We start from the raw sequence: 18,873 nt of genomic DNA on the forward strand, positions 1-18,873 counted from the left end.
GTGTGCTGATGGGTCTTGGTAGAAGACCCAGAGGGCAAAACACATCCTCGAGCAGCAGACGAGGGTTCAACTGCACGCCAGTTATCATCTGAACGTGAGGCAGGCTGGTCTCAATGGTTACTCACTGGATCTTTTTCCTCCCAAGCATTTCTGGTTTCCGACTCAACAATTCCAGGACGCTCCTGAGCCTGACCTGAACTGCTTAGCAGGCAGTTTATGACTGAATACCTGGGTTTGCATACAAGCACCAACCCTGGTTAGTTGTTAGCTCACGATAAAGTTACTTTATTCCTCTAAAGTCTCAATTTTCCCCTGTAAAATGGGGACAGATGTCCTTTACCATCACAGGATTGTTGGGAACCCAATGCCATCAACTTTGTCGCAGCATGCCATATGGTACAGCGACTCTGTGCCCATCAGTGCTAGATAAAGGGGGCAGGTGAAAACTGGTCCCTGGCCTCCAGAAATGTCATCTGGTGGAGGTGGTGGATGCCTGGATAGATCTGGGAGCCATTCAATGCCCATTCATGCTGTCATCCAAGGCCACCTCTAGTGTGACAAAGGATCTCTGGGAGGCCACATCCAGCAGGGCCAAATTTTTCAGAACATCCTGAAAATTTATTTTAGGGTAAAAAGCACCTGAAATCAGGAATTTGGTGAAACTCTGGTCTGCGTGGCCATTGAGGCAATATCATAAGGTGCTGGGTAGCCTAGGAGAGGTGTGTGGGAATCTTTGGGGACACACTCGGGTGGCATGACGGAGTCTGTCCTGGAGTGGAAGGGAAAGGTTGGCTGTGGCTAAGATTTTCTGCACTACATCTTTAAGGATGTTTAAGAGCTCACTAGGCAGATTTGGACGTTTGCAAGCCAAGTTACTTGTGGGGGCCCCGATGGAGCAGGAGGCCATGTGCAAAGGCCCAGGAGTGGGCTGCTCCTGACATCTCCACTAGTTCTGGGCCCCTGCATATTCGGTGTGACGGGCTGCGGCACAGGCGAGGAAGCCTGTGTGCTGTGTGTGACTCTAAGACTGCTGTCCTTACCACACCCGTCTCTCCCCACTTAGGAAGCACACTGGGACGGGAGAAACTTGGATGTACTAGAATGTACTTCCTTCCCTCCCATCCTCTGCTCCTCCCTTCTTTCTGAATTTCTAGCGAAGTGCTCACAAATGTTGGTACTTGATCATTAGTGACAGTCTCCTGGTCACCCATACTCGACTGATTGCCTACACAAGGCTGAGCTGGCTTGGACAATATTGGGTGGGCAGCAACACCAGGGGAGTGGCTGGAGAGGGCCCTCCCTCCCTACTCCAACCAGTCTTCCATCAGGCTCCAAGGGGCTGATGTGGGCATTACCAGATCGAACCATGACAGCCAAACACCAAAGAGCTCTTATCAGGCCTGTTCTGAGAGCTTGCCAGGCTGGCGCTGGCCTTGGAAGACAAGGCCCTCTCTGTGCTCTCGCTCTCTCAACCCAGTCTTTGTTCCGGAGGCAGCACTCAGCCAGAAAACACCTTTGCAATTAAAACATCTTTGCACCCAAGCCTTGGCGTCCCCAAAAGATCTTTTGTTGGGCAACCTCAGAGCCATGGCTCTTTTCCCCATTGTCTGAGCTGCTCAGCCCACAGCACACCCTTTCCCCGGGGGACTGAGAGAGCCATGGTGTGCTTATCTGAAAATGCATTCACTGGTGTGTGCCCAGCCAGAGGCAGGAACCGACTGGCTCCATGCCAGGCTGAGAGCCTGAGGCCAACTTGGGCAGCAGCTCTGCTTCCCTGGCCTCTCACCTGTGTTACTCCTTGCTTACTCCATCTGGCCAGGCTAGTTTGAATGTTGCTCATGGGGGAGGTTTGGTCCATGGGTTGCTACTGCTCCCACCCACCTCCAACCCCCATCTTCTCTTCCTAGACATACACACAGCTGTCAATCAGGTCTGTAAAGAGGAACTTTGTGGGGTCATTCTCAAAGACGCAGAGGGAAAGGACACGGCTGGTATCTGGGCTCTAACATTCTCCCATCCCCCAGGGAGAGCCGCATGCATGTATGCAAAGCCTCCTGCCACAGTTCCATGCTGGAGACCCGCCAGGGAAGAAGAGGCAGTGTTAGCACCAGCTGACCCCAAAAGGCTCATCTCAAATGACTTCAGAGACCGAAAGGAGTGTGTACTTCTGTAGGAGCTGTTTTATTTTCTGGTAGAGAGAACACAACCAGATCAAAATCTCTCTCTCACACACATTACAACCTCTCAAATCGACCAAGTCACAACCAGTCCCTAAACTTGTAACTTCCAGGAGATAGAGAGAGGTTCAGAAAGACTAAGTAACTTCCCTGAGCTTACACAACTAGTATGTGACTCAATCAAGACTGTCTTAACCACTTGTGGGGCTTCCCACCCTGGAAAGGTTAGAGGGGAGTGTGGGAAAAATCACCCTCTGAATACTTGACTCAGCCCCAAGTCCCTTCCTGGGACTTGACCTTCTATCACCGTTTCAGGGTACCAGGCTCCCCACAGCAGCTTGAAAAAAGAGTTCCAGGAACAGAGCTGCTGAACGTGTTGTTAGAGCTCTCTTGGTTCCAACAACAAAGCAGCAGCCACTGAGAAGCTGCCCACATCATGTCACCCACTCCCCTGGCAGCTCTCTGACAGAACATCCACTATGCACTTCATCTTCAGTTTTTATCAAATCTGAACACACTCTCTGGGCATGGCCCAGTCTCAAGTCCTGATTTCTTTAAACACGTTAGTTCTAGATATAGAAATACCTGTCGATTGGATCTGCTCTCGGGACCACATTTGGCAGCAACCATATTGCTTCACTAATAACCCAAAGCATATGTAGAAACCACCCGCGACTCTCACAGATGCATGTAGCCAGAAAGGTATGATTAATTTAGATAAGCATGTTTTCCTAGACAGACTTCCCACCCTCGATATTTTATATCCCTCTATAAGGTAGGAAATATGTACGTTAAATTGTGGTTCCCTAGCTTAATGGCATGTTTTAAAATAGAAAATGAATAATATCGCACTGTGGTTTCCATCTATCTGGCAGTCAGCACTCTTCAATCCTGGTTAAAAGGGGTCCCATGTGCGTGCAGATCAGCTCAAGCAGACTGGGCTTCAAGCCCAGAGCTGGAGAATTCAACTCAACTCGCTCACTGCCATCAAGTTGATTCTGACTCATAGGGAGCCTACAGGACAGGGCAGAACTGCCCCTGTGGGTTTCTAAGACTACAGGCCTCGTTTTTCTCCTACAGAGCAGCTGGTGGTTTTGAACTGCTAACCTTGCAGTTAGTAGCCCAACCATGTAGCCGACAGTGGCACTCTCATGATGACGAGAATGACTTGAAGTCACCACTGCTTCCGCCTGAAGTCACTGAGGCTGAGCGAAGCCCCACATCCCCATTTCCTGCCCCCACAGCTTGTGCTGTTTCCATTCTGCTACCCAGTTGTGCTTTTTCATCCAAGAAATTTTATTGTTAAACAAAATAAAGATTCCAAATTCATCACAAGCTATGGAATCCAGACATTTCAAAGAACATTCTTTGCTAGTTTCTTTGTAAACAAAAGCTACTCAGGTTCAAAGAGGGCTATCTTCCTCCTTGCTTTGCTTTCTATTCTCGCCTCCTCTGATACCTTAGGGGACATACCACAAAAAGCCTTTGAGTGTGAAGGAAAACTAGCCTTCCGTTCCTCAGGCAGTTTTCCAAGGAGGACACTGGGCTACATGCTCAGCCCCAGCCAGAAGATAAACTCTCAGCTTGTCCCTGCAGAAGTCCGATGGGCTGGCATCTTGTAGCCTGGGAATCCCTGCTGTTTAGTACTGGGCAAACCAAACTGAAGGTGCTCTGGGGCCAGCTCACTAGTCACTAAATAAATTGCCGTGGTGAATTTGCGCAGCAGACAATCGTAACCCTAAGATGCCACACAGCACAGATAAACATGGCAGAATTAAGCTGACTTCAAATGACAGATCATTTGAACCAAAGCTGGTTGAATGCACTGAACCCAGTGGTACAATCACACCATGACTGTGTGACCCATGAGAGGCACTTCCCAGTAGTTTCTATCAGCATTGGTGAAGCAAATGAGACCTGCTTTGTCATGGCTGCTGCCCACCTCCCTCCCCCACCCCCAGTGCTGACAGTGGGAGGAGACAATATTGACATACACCTTGCTGGCCCTGGACCTGCACCTCAAGAGGAGCCCACATAGCTACAGGGCTGTGAGTACTTCGGTGTTAACGTTTCTAAAAAAGAAAAATTCTCTTAGATTTCTTAATACTATTAGTTAAAATTGCTTTGAATATAAAGAAAAGTTTTGCTAAGAAGATACTATTTTGGTTTAAATGACAAATACTATAGTTTGAAAAACTAATGGTGAAATTCAGTCATCTTAGGTGCTATCTCTAGGGTAACATCTAAAAGAACAGAAAATCCAGTAACGGCACACTCCCAGGCAGCTGCACGGGCCACCAGGCTCTCCTACCGGCTGGGCTCCTTTTCCAGGGCTTGTTCTGGATGCCGATGATTCGATCTTTTGTGGAGTGCCCTGTTTCCAGATGAATTTATAGTATTGGTTCTCAAACTGGAAAGAATAGAACTAAGAAGATGGAGGGACTACGGCAGCTCAATCCTGATGATGGAAGCGGGCATGAGTGACACAAAGTGACTCAGCACTAGACTGGGAAGTTCAACACAATGTCACTGCGTGGCCGTGGCTCCAGACCACAGCAATTACAATATGGAAGAACAGACAGAGCTGAAGTCTAATCCCACATAGTCCATTTCTCAGTTGTATTAATTCCCTATCTACCTACCTACTTACCTACTACCTAATCTCCAAACCCACTGCCACTGAGTCAATTCTGACTCACACCAACCCTATATAGAGTTTCAAGACTAAATCTTTATGGGAGCAGACAGCCTCAACTGTCTGCTGTGGAACAGCTGGTACATAGCACCCAATGCCTACCCACAGTCCTACCAGAACCACACACACATGCACGCGCGCACACACACACACAAATACATATATCTGTATATAACCACAGGAATCCCAAGGAGGATTAAATAGCTCTTCTGTGGTTGGAGGAGACTTCCTGGGGGAGGTGATAAGGAAGACTGAGGGGCTATAAAATACGTTCTCAGAGCCACTGCCAGCAATCCTCAAAGACCATGACCAGGCTTGATGCAAAAATCCTGTTTGCAGAAAAAGGACATTGTATGGACCAGGAAATATATATCACTGTCGTGTAGTCAAACCCCATGACAAATGGGGTCTGTAAATGGCGGAAAGATGATAACGAGAGCTTTGTAAGCATTTAGAAAATGAAACGACGATCAAAAAGTAAGTCAACCCAAGTCTAAGTAAGCTGACCCCGGCTTGTGAAGGGTGTATCGTTGGCAGACCCCACGTGGGTCAGTGTCCAGTACCTGTGGGTTGCAGCCAAAGGTCTGATAAGCTCTGCCACGATGTGCCCCCAGATGAGGGAGTCTTGGTCATGTCCATCACTGGGTACAGGGTGCCTGGGTGCACTGCTTGCTTCTATGTCCAATGAGCTCCCTCCTCTGGCGGGTCTCAGGCCTCGGGGCCTCACTCCCACAAATCCCAGAGATGCAAAAACAAACAAACAAAAAAAAGCCTGCTACCTTGATAATCTAATCTCATTTTAGTTTTTGTTTGTTTTTCGCTGCTTTGAAGTTGCTGTTTCTCCCCCTGCCCAGACACCCTGATGGAGGGAGGGTGTAATGCTGTTGAATGGGCTATTTGAGACTTAATGCAGCCACCTTCTGCTTCTCCGGAGGTCAAACGGCAGAAACAGGATCCCTTTCAGCCCTTCATGGGCCCTCAGAACTTTTATTTGGGAGGCAGGTCTTGGAGTGTATCAAGTGCAATGAAATATACCAGCCTCAAACATCTAATATAATTTTTACTGTTAAAATTTTTTAAGGATTTTGAGAATTTTGCTTTTCAAATTATTTGGCCAAGAGTAACTCAATTAATTTATGGTTGGCTCGATTTCTCAGCAAACATCAGGCAATGCTCAGGAAGTCTTGGGAAGTGAGAAAAATCTAACCTACAAATTGTTTTCAAAAGCAGTAATGTTTTTATGAAGACTAAATTCAACAATTAATGAACTTGACAAGATGTTAGGCTTTGTAGCACTTAATTACACACTTGCAAATTTTGATTTTGCAATTTTCTCTTCATGATTTTGAACCCATAAAAATTTTTTTAGACCTCAAACATTTTCATACACTTCTGAGAAGCGTGTCAGCCCTCGGCACTGTGCCCATGGTGTCTGAGGGCTATAGCTAACGCAGCGGGGGCATGAATGTCTGGGTCTTTCCCCCAAAAGGGCCAGAAATGATCTGTAATATCAACTTGTGGGCTTTGAAGGAACTTGAAATACCTTTGGAAATATCTAAGATGTTCCTAAGTTTGGGTTATTGATTATGCTCTGACTCAATGAAATGTGATGGTGGACAAAGAACATACCAAGTATGTCCAAAAGAAGAACATCATTTCCCCAAGGCTTCTGGATAAACGAGACTCAAAGCATAATCCCCCACCCCCACCCCCAAGAAAGGGCCTGTCCTGCCCTCCCATGGGGCATCCAGCAAGCTGGGATGCTGCCCGGGGTGGGGATTCATACCTAAGGCAGCCATATGCCTTGGCATGCGGATGCATTAATTTGGCTAGGAAATTGCAGATTCAATTTCAACAACTCGTCATTTCTTCTGTTAGAAAAATGTCTCAGGGAGTGGGGCAAAGGCTTCTGGAGACAGACCATCCATCGGTGAGCACAGTAATTGAAAACAGCGTGTGGTTCTCCTGCAAAAGCAGAATGTGTCTTAGTGATTAAGTCAGAGGTCCCTCCTCGGGCCAGGTGTGGATGAATGCATTCAAAGCAGCAGCTCCTCGGAAATCTCCCACGTTGCTGGCCTCAGCCACTCTATCGGGACGTACGTGTCCAGTGACTTGAGGCTAGGCTGAGGGGATAGAGAGGCCTGGCCGACTGCTGGCTAGTCATATGATCTGGTCTAGCTCTTGGCCAAGAAGGACTCTGCTCCTCTCCCCCGCCGTACTCAGACCCCACTTTCTCCCTACTTCTCTCACAATCATCAACTTATCAGAGTTGCCAATCTGTTTAGTCAGAGCACCTCAGGCATGCTTCTGGAGCAGGAAGGATCATTACCCTGAAAGCTGAGGCAGCTCACAGCCCTGCTTCTCTACTGGACCTGGATAGGTAAGTTGGGCTGTAACCGGGTCTACAGAACCAGCCATCCCAGATGCACAAAGCAGATGTAACCCTTAGACCTGGCCCCACTGGAGGTCTCACTGGAGGCTCCCATTCAGCTTTACCAGAAAGGAAAGCAAGCCCTCAATCAGCCACCAAAGAGTGGCTCCTGATTTCTCTGATGGATGTGTTTCTTGTGTGCTGGATCCCTCTGTTAGGAACCTCCCAAAGGAGCAAAGAACTGGGGAGGGAAACTCAGGTGCTCCATTCCCGTCACCTATGACACTTAGCAGGGCTCTACCCTGGAGCCCAGGGAGCCCACAGGCCAATAACCCTTGTTCCCCAGGCCTCCTGATGCCAAACGCTCCATGCTCTGCCCACCCCACGTGCTACTCTAGGAGCCACAGAGATTCAACTCGGCGTGGCAGCTGCGCTTCCTTTCCCGTGGAGCATGCCTGCCGCAGCTCTGCTGGGAGTATAAATATAGTCTTTACAGAGACGAGGCTGGAGCAGCCATCACACTCCAAGTCTCGGTGCTGTGGGGTTGGTGTTGGCCTGGTGTGCTGGGCAGAGCTGTCCTTTAAGAGGAGTCAAGCAAAACACCACCCAGCAACATACACCTTGCACGGTGCCCCGCTGAAAATGCAGCTTCATTCACAAACACACACACACACACACACACACACACACACACACACACACACACACACAGATGCTAGTCTTCATCTCAAGAGAGTTTTGTGGCCTTCTCTACTGAAGCTCTGACCTTGAAATATGCCTTGGTGGGAGACGTCTATTAGTAAGTCATCTTCCGTTCAAGCTTTTGGAAATTCAAGAACAAAACCACGACACCTTAAGCAGATACAATGAAGATTTGATTCTAAAGAGAGAAAATAATAAATGCTTGTTCACTCATACATCCGCCCCAGGATCTGGAAAAATGTGCCCCCAAACCTTAAAAGGAATAAAGACGTATTCAATTGCTTTATTTTTTTTAAAAAGGAAAACAACTTCTACATCATAAAGGTACAAAAAAACTGGCAAAGACACTTAAAAGTAGATATTAAAGAGAACGAAAACAACAAAAAGCTTTAGATTCCAGAACTTTATCAAAAAAGAACTCTACATTTAACTTGCCTGACTAGCAAAGATGAGAAACAAACCCAGAGACAGAGAGAGATGCCAGCCTGGGTCCACATACTGGACCTTGTAACCTTGGGGCTCTCACCAGTGTCTCTCCATTGCAGTTCCATCTGCAGATGGGGACTGTACTGCCCATGGTGTCAGGGTGGCCGTGTAGACGGGGCTTAGAAGAGGGTCTGGCACACAGTAAGTGTTTGGTGCATGTTGGCTATGATTCTACTGGTATTGCTGCAACTGTAAGGAGCTCTGGTGGTGCAAGTGATTAAGCATCCACCTGTTAACTGATAGGTCAAAAACTCCAACCTATCATCTGTGCTGTGGGAGCAAAGATCTGGTAATCTGCGCACACAGAGCATCCTATGTGGTCACTAAGGAGCTCGAATGGTGCTGTGAGATAGGAGTTGGGCTGATGACAGCAAGGCCACGAGTTAAGACGCACTCACTCCTCAGTGGACTAGGAAGCTGTCTGTCTCCAGAGACGTTAGTCTCAAAAGCCCTCAAGAGAGTCACCCTGAGTTGGAAATGACTCGGTGACAGTGGGTTTTGGTATATAGTCACTATGAGTTGGCATCGACTCCAAAGTACACAACAATTACTTCTACTTCTCAGGCAAAACTCTTTAGAGCTAGGAGTTCTTAACCTGGGGGCCTTCAGTCCATTTGACATCTGCAGCTATGCAAAATTTTGTGAGTCTCCGCATGTCTCTGACAGAGGGCCCAGCACTTTCTCTGACTTTTCAAAGGGATTGATAACCCCCACAATGCCTGCCTTTTAAAGAGAGCCCTGTGTGGCAAGGTCAAATTGAAACCATCCAGAGTACACTCACAAAAGCAGCTCAGGCTGGGAGCCAAGAAGCCCACCTGCTACTCTCCCAATGGCCGCCATAGCCTCCCCCTACATGCCACCTTCTTCAAAACAGCCTTTACCTCTGAAGTCTACCATGCGCCTGGCGAGGCCTCGGCAGTAGGAGGTCTGGTGGCTTATTTCCAGTGGGCGTCACTTTGTGGGCTCCTGCTGGATCTTGGGTCACAGGCACCCGAATCAAGCAGCCTCTCGCGAGCTCTGATTTGGTGGGAGGCCCCCACGCGACTGGTGCGCTCTGCTCCAGCTGTCGGGGACAGACTCCCATTCTCTGCCCTGGTCTCTAGGGCTCTGGGCTGAACACAACTGAAACCATTTACTCGTTAAATGAATGCTCCTTCTGGAGGTCTGGCCTTCCCCTCCCCAGGGCGGACCCTGAAAGGGGCGGAAAACAAGAAGTGGCACAAGGCATCCAAGGAAGCAGCTGCTTGTACTACATCTGTTGCCCTGCGTGGGTGGTTGGGGTCCTGCCCATTAGTTGGAACCTAAGTATTGGTGGTCACTGACTGAGAGCCTCTCCCTGGAACATAATGGGAGGAGCCCTCGGGGCTGTCAGTGGAAGGAGTCCCTAGCAGCCCTTCTTCTCAGGGCCATATTGGGCACTAGGATCAGAGAGAGAAACAGACGGCTCCTGCTTTCCCACCAGGTTCCAGGTGGGCATCTTGTTATCTAGTGCTGCCAAAGTTTGTTCTCTTGCAATGTGGAAGTCTTAAAGTCTAAATTCAGGGGCCTAACCCTACCGGAAGGCTTCCTGTCTCTGTTGGCTCTGGGAAGGTCCCTGCCTCCTTTCAACATCTGTGGAACTGATATTCCTGGGAGATCTCCATGTGCCTTGGCATCAATCTTAAGCTGGGTGTAGGAGGTTCTCAACACAGGGATTCTGGATCCAAGGGATGTGGTCTGCTGCCGGTTTCTTTCTAGGTGGTAGTCAGCTCCCTCCTCCTCTGCTCACCTCTCTCTCCTTTCTATGACCTCTTGAAGGATAACAGATGATCCAGCATATGCCAGAGAAACCCCTTTACATTGGATTAGGGCAGTCACCCGAGTATGGGAGCTACATCTCACCCTAGTTCTCGTACAACTAAATGGCTGAGGCATATCCTCTCATTGGGGATCATCACATCACTATACAACTGCCAAATCACATCATTACAGACGTGCAAACCACTGAGAATCATCACCCAGCCGTATTGGCACCTATTTTGTGGAGCCATAATTAATCAATCCCTAAGATGGTCACACATAGCTGGAAAGCCTGAAAGACCAAAAAACTCAAGCCTTTCCCATGTGGCTATTAAGTGTGGACTAGCAGAACGCAACCAACAGTCAGGAAAGAAGGTGAGCTTGATGTGAACAGAAAGAGCTGCGTAGGGAATGCCCCAGTCATTCATCCACCACAGGGAGAAAGGAAAAGTGCAAATTCAAGGTGATAGAAGCCAGGTGAAGTCGCTCCTCCCCTCACCAGACATCAGAGGAGCCTCCACTACCCCAAGTGTCCACTGCCCAGAGATGCGCCAGCCAGGGACATAGAAGCAGTAAATACTGCTGAATATGCACACCTTAATTAAAAAAAACCAAGTGAAATTTTCTTAGCACTTTTGATCTTACCCAATCTCAGTTGGTGGATATCTAAAAGAGAAGTTGAAGCAAAGTGTTTTGATTGTAATCATTTTAACAGAGTTCACCAAGAACTTTCAAAATCTGAGGGAGAATGTGGCTTATTTAGAGTCTGGTCACTGAAGTCTGTACCTTCTTGCTGATGTGAATGACATCTGAACACCTACAATATGAAGCTACTGGGGGAGGGGCTTGAAGGTGGCACACCTGCCAGAGGTTGTTGTCTGCTTGGAGTAAAGCTAGCTAGGGCTGGTGGGTCAAAAAAATGTGACTCAAGCAGTGGGCAACAGGAATGTGTGACGTGTGTACGTCTGTGTCTCCAGGCCCTTGGAGAGACTGTTTGCAGGCCCTAGAGGATGGCCATGACACGAGCTCCATCTACCTGGTAAAGCCAGAGAATACCAACCGCCTCATGCAGGTATGGTGTGACCAGAGACATGACCCGGGAGGCTGGACCGTCATCCAGAGGCGCCTAGATGGTTCTGTGAACTTCTTCAGGAACTGGGAGACATACAAGGTGAGACGTGGCAGAGCCTGTCTGTGCTGCTCACGACACAGCTGTCTTACTCAACAGAGACCTGGGTGACTAGCAAAAGAGCCACTTGGAGGGAAGGCGTGTGTGGCCCTCAACGATAAATAGCTGGACCAAAGAAGGTACCTGTAGGGCTGCTTTCGCAAACCCACCAGGCATGGAGAGGAGCAGCGCCATCCCGGCTGCTGCTAGCCGCCACTGCAGGGTGATGAGTGAGGAGTGCAGACCACAAAGCCGCGCCAGACAACCCCAAGCAGAGAAAAACTAGGAGGGAGTGGCCCTCACTCCACTCTGGGTCCGAGGAGCAGCTTCTCTGAGCTAGGGTTTCCAAGGAGCCAGAAGGTTCTAGTAGAACCTGCTGCCCAGTAGGCAGAGAACTACAGTGATTCTCAGGGCACCCTCATTCCCGGGAAACTGAGATGCTCAACTTGGTAGCAGGAAAGCCTCCTGGGGCTCATCCATACACCATCCCTTTCTGCTGAACAAAGAGGTGGTAGTAAGGACGGCGGCGAGGCCAGCAGGAGGCCGCCTTCTCAGGTTCTACCTTGGTGGTCCTCCAACCTACCTCCTGATCAGCCTGCGTCCTTGACCTTTCTTTTCTTTCTCCACCACCTCCTAATTCAGAAGTTGCTGAAGGCTCAGTCCTTGGCCATCTCCTCTTCCCTTTCCATAGCCTTTCTCTTAGAGGCAGTAACACACAATGGTTTGGACTGGGTTTTCAGTGCGGATCCTGGCTCAACAGCCAGGCCTGCCAGCTGTGAGCACTGCACTGACCACACTAATGCTCTCCGGGTTTTCCCCAGCAAGGGTTTGGAAACATTGACGGCGAGTACTGGCTGGGTCTGGAGAACATTTACTGGCTGACGAACCAAGGCAACTACAAACTTCTGGTGACCATGGAGGACTGGTCTGGCCGCAAGGTTTTTGCAGAATACGCCAGCTTCCGCCTGGAGCCAGAGAGCGAGTATTACAAGCTGCGGCTAGGGCGCTACAATGGCAATGCTGGTGACTCCTTCACTTGGCATAATGGGAAACAGTTCACCACCCTGGACAGAGACCATGACGTCTACACAGGTAGGACGGGGGGGACGGGTTGGGGGGGAGAGAAAGGTCAACCGAAGCCAGAGCCCCGACTCTAGGGTTTGGATCCTAAGGCAGTAGGCAACTAAGCCAAGCTGTCCCAGCCCTCTCTTCCCTGCCTCAACTTCCCCTGCCTGTGGCCACCAACACATTGGGCTTTGGGGGCATGGATTCCCTCTGCATAGCTGGGCCAGGGTAGCATTTGAAAAAAAAAGAAAGAAAAGGAATGCAAGTGTAGAAAACACGCACGAGGGTCACTCTAGGCCACGCTGACAGTTGTGCTGGGTCATGCGCCCACATCCCCTCCCTCCCCGCCTGCATCATACTCTGGGTCACACTACACATCCCCATGGCCTTTAGGTCATTTAGCCTGGAACAACTGCTGCCCCACCTCCTACCATATGCATCCTTGGACACGTTGCTTAATCTGCCTGGGCCTCAGTTTCCTCATCTGGAACTAAGGGCAATACCTACGCTGCTGAGTGGTGAGAAGCTAGAGACAGTGTACTTAAAGCGCTGGGTCTGGGATGTGACACATAGTAAGGGGTTGGTACAAACGGGCTATTGCAACATGGTTGATATGGTTATAGTTAGTGTTATGGTTACTGGAAGGCAGCGATTAAGAGGAAGCTAGTTTGAAGAGCTGAGATTATTTCTCTGAGAACACATGCCTCAAAGGCAGGACTTTATTAAGAAGGCCTTATTAAATAAAACAACAACAGAGGAAGAGAAAATTGCTAGCAGCTCAAATATAGTCTGGCTAAGAGTCCCACCATCAGATCCCTCACAGGCAACGCCTCGCCGGCTCCACACTCAAATTTCTTCAGACGAGGGTCTCTGGGCCCTGAAAGGCTGGGAAAGCCTATCAGGCCAGGCCCTTCTCCCAAGCTGGCATCATCTAACTGTTAACCCTGCCTCCTGGCCAAGGCGGAGTGTGTTCTCTCTCCTATGCCAACCCAACTCCTTCTGGCCCTATCTTCCCATTCTGTCATTGTCTCAGGGTGGGCCCCTCCATTTGGAAGGGTGAGCTGTTGGAATTATCTTACACTTAAGGCAGGACCTGCTGGCTCCACACCAGGGGAGGGGCTGCAAGTCAAGATATGCTTGAATGGGTATTTCTTACAACACTGGGAAAGAGGTGGACCTCGGCCTGTCGTGCCATGCAGACCCTCGACCACTACCACCGCCGACAGAGAAGTGACCTTGTTTGAAGGGTCTCCTATGAGGAATGGGTCCTCCTTCTTACATAGCATGTCTTCTTAGGTGCAGGCTGCCAAGACTTCCAGAAACATAGGGCAAGAAGATAGCCCCTCTGGGGATAGAGATGCTGCTAGAGCATTTCTTGAGGACCATGAGAGGAAGCAGGGAGAAGATTGTTCTGTGACACCAACTGTCAGATCTGTTCAGAAGCAAAACCAGTGGCCGGTGAGAAAGTGAACTTCTAGTCCCTGGAGCTGTGTGGGCAGAGGTCACCTCAAGCGCCCAGCAAGCTTGGAAGGGGCTTCCACTGGCAGACAGAGGCTGACGATGGCTTCACGAGAAGTGCCAACTTGAGCACTGGTGTCGGTCCTCGAGGCCTCACGTCATACCCCAGGAGGAGTCCCACAGAAGCTCTAGGAAAGCCGAAGCTGCTGGGTGCCTGGGCCTGAGCTTCCCTTCAAACTTTTTGCTTCAGTCTGCCTGCTCCCTCCTCCCTCACCCCAGATCAAGGCCACCAGCAAGGCCACCCGCTCCACCAGGTGAATGTGCCAACTTCCCACTGGCCCTAACACTCACACACCTTATAAGGGCAGCCCTTCCCCTGGGTAGGAAGTTCCCTCCCTAAGCCTAGTAAGGAAACGGAAGGCTCCCCACCACCCCTAACTAAGGGTAACCCATGCAGACAGTGGGCTTCCTGTGGGCTCCTCTTCTTCCTGTGAAGTACAAGGCCTCTGCATGTCTGTTTACACCTTGCCCACACTTTTTATGGTGGTTCCGAACTATGTGTCCTTGGCAGCAAAAGTCAGCAATGATAGGATAGTGCCAGAACTTTTATGGAAATATCTTGCTTTGGTGAAATTTAAAAAGAAAAAAGAAAAAATTTGGACAGAAGGCAGGTTGGGGGAGGAAAGAGAGGCATTTTACCTTAAACATTTCCTTTGTCCTTCTACAAAGAGAGTCTTACTTCAACAGTCTGAACCCTTACACGTTTTCAAGAAAACAATCTCCCTCCCAGTCCCCCACCCACGTCAGGTCTTTCCCATGTTCCATTAAGCCCTGTGGTACAGAGTTCTCCGCAGGCGCTTCCTATGCCTGAACCAGGTATCCTGCGGGGTTCTTGCAGCAGCCCTGGGGAGTAGGGATTGTGGGCATCCTCCTTTCACAGGTGAGAACACTGTGGTTTGAGATACTAATCACTCAGCTAGTTGGCTACAAAGCTGTGATTCAAAGGCAGATCTGAATGGATGCTCTCCAGGTCCCACACATCTCAGACATTCTTCATTCTTGCCCCAAATACCTACTAGAAAGGGGTGGTCCTGGATCCCATCTCCATCCCCACCCCACAAACAATGGGCATGGGTAAAATCACCTCCCACCAGAGAACTACTAGCGTCCTTCTCTCCTGCAGGAAACTGTGCTCACTACCAGAAAGGAGGTTGGTGGTACAACGCCTGCGCCCACTCAAACCTCAACGGCGTCTGGTACCGTGGGGGCCATTACCGGAGTCGCTACCAGGATGGGGTCTACTGGGCAGAGTTCCGAGGAGGCTCCTACTCACTCAAGAAAGTGGTGATGATGATCCGGCCCAACCCCAACACCTTCCACTAAGCCAGCGCCTCCTCCTGACCTCTCGGGGCCACTGTCAGGGGCCCAGCAAGAAGGGCAACCTTGTGCTAGTTCACCTTGGGGCTGGGGAGTTGGATGCTGGACCCTATTTCCCAAAGTCAATGAGGCAGACAATGGAACTGAAATGATACAGTATTCTCTGTTCCTACTACCTTTCTTCACAGTAGACAGTCCCTCATATTTCCAGGACAGGACTGCAGACATGCTTCTCTTTAAACCCCACCTCCACAATAACAGAACAACTGCAAAACACCTTCATGATACTTGTACACTTTTGTGTATGTACACAAGTAGACACCTCAATACATATGAATTTAGATATACAACACCCAATGTATCTAGATACATATGTAGAATTGCTATGCAGATCCTGAGATACATATATTCAATGCCTCGGTGACAAGAGTGGTCACCAACAGCTTTGTTTTTAGGAGAAAACCCTTTCAATCTTGTGCTACTTCAATCTAAGAGCAGATAACAAACTCAATTCAGAGAACAATGCTGAACATCTGCATAGCTGAGTTCTTTTAGGGATGTCTACAATGCTACTCCTCTCACACAGGGGCACCACATGAAGGTATTTTCTTAAGGAAGCCCATCAAATTTCAAAGTACACTTTCTCCATTCTCAGGTCTTTTTTAATCCACTCACCCACCTACTTACCCATTCAATTAGCAGCGCCTTCTATGTATCAGTCCCGAGCCACTCACTGTATTTCACATCGCCTTTTCTGCTCCCCTACTCATTCCTTACCTTTTCTATTGCAATGTCTTTTCTTCCCGGGAAGATTCCTTACCTGTGAGTAGGAAACAGTCTGGGCTCCAGGTTTCTGGTAAGGAATGAGAAGGCCTGCTCAAAAGCTAACCACTGGCCATAAAGACAATGTGCTCACAGTTTTGCAGTTTCCATTCACACTTCGGTGTGTCATTTTTAACCTTCACTGAAATAATAACCTAGCTGGCCCAGGAAATATTCAGCTTGAGAGATGTCATCATCTGATCATAGGGATGCCTTAACAGCCACGGGCCAAAGGTGCCATGGTCTCAGGCTGACTTCAAAGTCAACATCTCCCCCCAAACTGTACTTTCCTGAAGAGCAGGAACCAGCACCCCCCCCCCCGCCCCGAAAGTGAGCACTAGCTGCATCTCATGAGCAGTCAGAGGCCACAGAGGCCTTAGTTGGTCCTTTGCAGTCTGATGACTTTCAGAGTTCTGTTGGCCATGAAGGATCTGACTCAGCACGTCCAGGACTTCTGCCAAGCAGAGAGCGAGGGGATGAGTCTAGAAGACGAGACCCTCCTCGGTGGTCATGTGGGTCGGGGGTTCGAGATGTTGGACGATTTGGTACTGTCTATGTCTGTGTGTGTATTACCTCAGCATTTCTCAACAAGTGTACCATGTAGCATGTTTTGTGTATATAAAAGGGAGGATGGTTTGTGTGTGGTTTTTTAAATAAATATATTATCAGATTATCTTTGTAATGACACAAATCTGCAATAAAAGCCATCAGTGCTATTTGGATGTGTCTGTTCTACATTATTGTTTCAGAATATCTGCCTGAAGCCTCCTATACCAGTGTCTCTTTAAGAAAAATGAGGAAGAGATTCAGTACCTGGGCACCCACTAAAATGGTTTCTGTAACATTTGCTCTAGCTCTGATTTCCCCTTAATCCCTCAAGAGTCCGAAGAAGGCAACACGGGCCGAGAGGGCTCTCTGGTCCCACACCCAGCTCTGTTCTGGATGTCTCTACTGGGCGCCCTGAATCCAATGTGCAGGCAAAGCAGAGAACATCCTAAACACTTTCCCTGAGTCTTGCCCTCCTCCTAAGTTTCCTGTTTCACACACACAAAGTTTTACCATCTACTCAATTCATCAGATCAAAAACTTCTCCCTTTTCCTCATGAAGGCCAGTTCATTCTTGTATTGTAGGCTCTCTTCTCTGCCTTAGTATACAAATTCCTAGCTTCACCCTCAAGTACTGAAGGTACATTCCCAACCAGGGGCCCTGTGCGTCCATCCTGCTCATTCTAGTCCAATATCCACACAAACCTCCTGAGCGTTCTGTCTGTATAAAGCAAAAATCTGTAGTTGGGGTACATATAGTTGTAGGCATAGAAAAAACACAACACCATAAAGAAAGCTAAAAGAGGCAACTAAAGAGAAGCTCCGATCTTCTACTCTGAAAAACAAAACAAGATATGGCCAAAATTGAAAGGCAAATATTTAACCAGAGAAAAATATTTGTGACTCAGATGGCAAATAGAGAATCAATACCCATGTTCTTCCCAAATGGTTTTCAAATGAAGAAGAAAGAGGCAAACGCTCCAATAGAGAACTTGGCCACTCTGACTAGAATGGCTAACAGTCTTTAAAAAAGAAAAAATGTTACAGAGGATGTGGGGGTGGGGGGGTGGGGGTGGGGAACAGGAACCTTCAGCCAGTGCTACTGGGAATGTACAATGTAACCTGTTGTAGGGAAAAAATAGCTATTTCTAAAAAAGAAACAATTACCATATGACCAAGCAATTTCAGTCTCCCGGGTATGTAAACGAGGGATCTAACAGAAGAACAGAAATATGCATACCTATGTTCCTGGTGGCACTAATAACAATAGCAAAAGGGTGGAAACAGCCTAAATGCCAGTTGGCAAATGACTGGATAAGCAAAATGTGGTACATACATGCAAAGGGGGCCTCAAACAGTTCATGGAAAAATGGAATTGAAAGATAACGGAATTTTTCCACAAACTTTTCAAAGTCCCCTTATTACTCAGTCATTAAGCCCCCTTATTACCCAGCTCCCAAGAAATCTTGCGAAGTGGCTAAACTGAAGGACATTATGTTGAGCAAAAAATAAGACAAATACTCTAATGTCTATTCTTGTAAATATGACAGTAATAAGTAAATATACAAAGATATGTTCATTTAAAAAACAAAAGCTTCTTCATTGGAAGAAGTACAGCCAGAATGCTCCTTAGACACAGGATGGCAAGAGTCCATCTTACGCGCTTTGGCTATGCCAGGCCCTGGAAAGAGACATCATGCTTGGTAAAGTGGAGGCGCAGTGACAAAGAGGAAAGATGGCCTGGCACTGAGGCTGCAACAATGGGCTCGAGCGTCTGAACAGTTGTGCAGGTGGTGCAGGACTAGATGGGGTCTCATTCGGTGGCACGTAAGGTCTCCACGAGTCGTAACCGGCTCGACAGTACCAAACAATAACAATGTTCATTGGTGTAACGGGGTGGGGGGGGGGGACGGGAATCGTCCCCAGGTAGGAGGCTCAATTTGCTGATGGTGACTGGAAATGCGGCACCCAGGTGGCAATGTTTGCACAGCTTGACTAACGTAACTGATGTCAATAAGCTGTACTGTAGGGGGCAGAGAGATTACACTGGCAAATAGTAGGTTTTATATAAATTTACAGCAATAAAAGAAGGTGGGGCTGCAGATACTGATACTAATGAGACATAACCAATCACCTCACAAAATTCGTTTTCTTGGTTTGAAGACTTAGTTCATGGTCTCAAGGGAAAATCTAGTCAAAACACTAAGAACTTAAAGTTGATGTTCAA

General features: G+C 48.4%; 2 protein-coding genes across 3 annotated transcripts in view; one reads left to right on the forward strand and one right to left on the reverse strand.

The window, feature by feature from the left end:
- Positions 1-16,817, forward strand: part of ANGPTL2 (angiopoietin like 2) — a 32,755-nt gene extending 15,938 nt beyond the window's left edge. Inside the window, exons 3-5 of the mRNA XM_075560765.1 lie at positions 11,188-11,381; positions 12,200-12,470; positions 15,085-16,817. Of these exons, the coding sequence (XP_075416880.1) occupies positions 11,188-11,381; positions 12,200-12,470; positions 15,085-15,284 (665 nt within the window). The 3' untranslated portion in view covers positions 15,285-16,817. The remainder of the gene's footprint in view (positions 1-11,187; positions 11,382-12,199; positions 12,471-15,084) is intronic.
- The window catches only part of RALGPS1 (Ral GEF with PH domain and SH3 binding motif 1), a 362,265-nt gene that overhangs the window by 129,644 nt on the left and 213,748 nt on the right, over positions 1-18,873 (reverse strand). The gene's annotated exons all lie outside the window — the stretch shown is intronic.

Source organism: Tenrec ecaudatus, chromosome 10 (genome assembly GCF_050624435.1).
Source record: "Tenrec ecaudatus isolate mTenEca1 chromosome 10, mTenEca1.hap1, whole genome shotgun sequence".
Classification (NCBI taxonomy): Eukaryota; Metazoa; Chordata; class Mammalia; order Afrosoricida; family Tenrecidae; genus Tenrec; species Tenrec ecaudatus.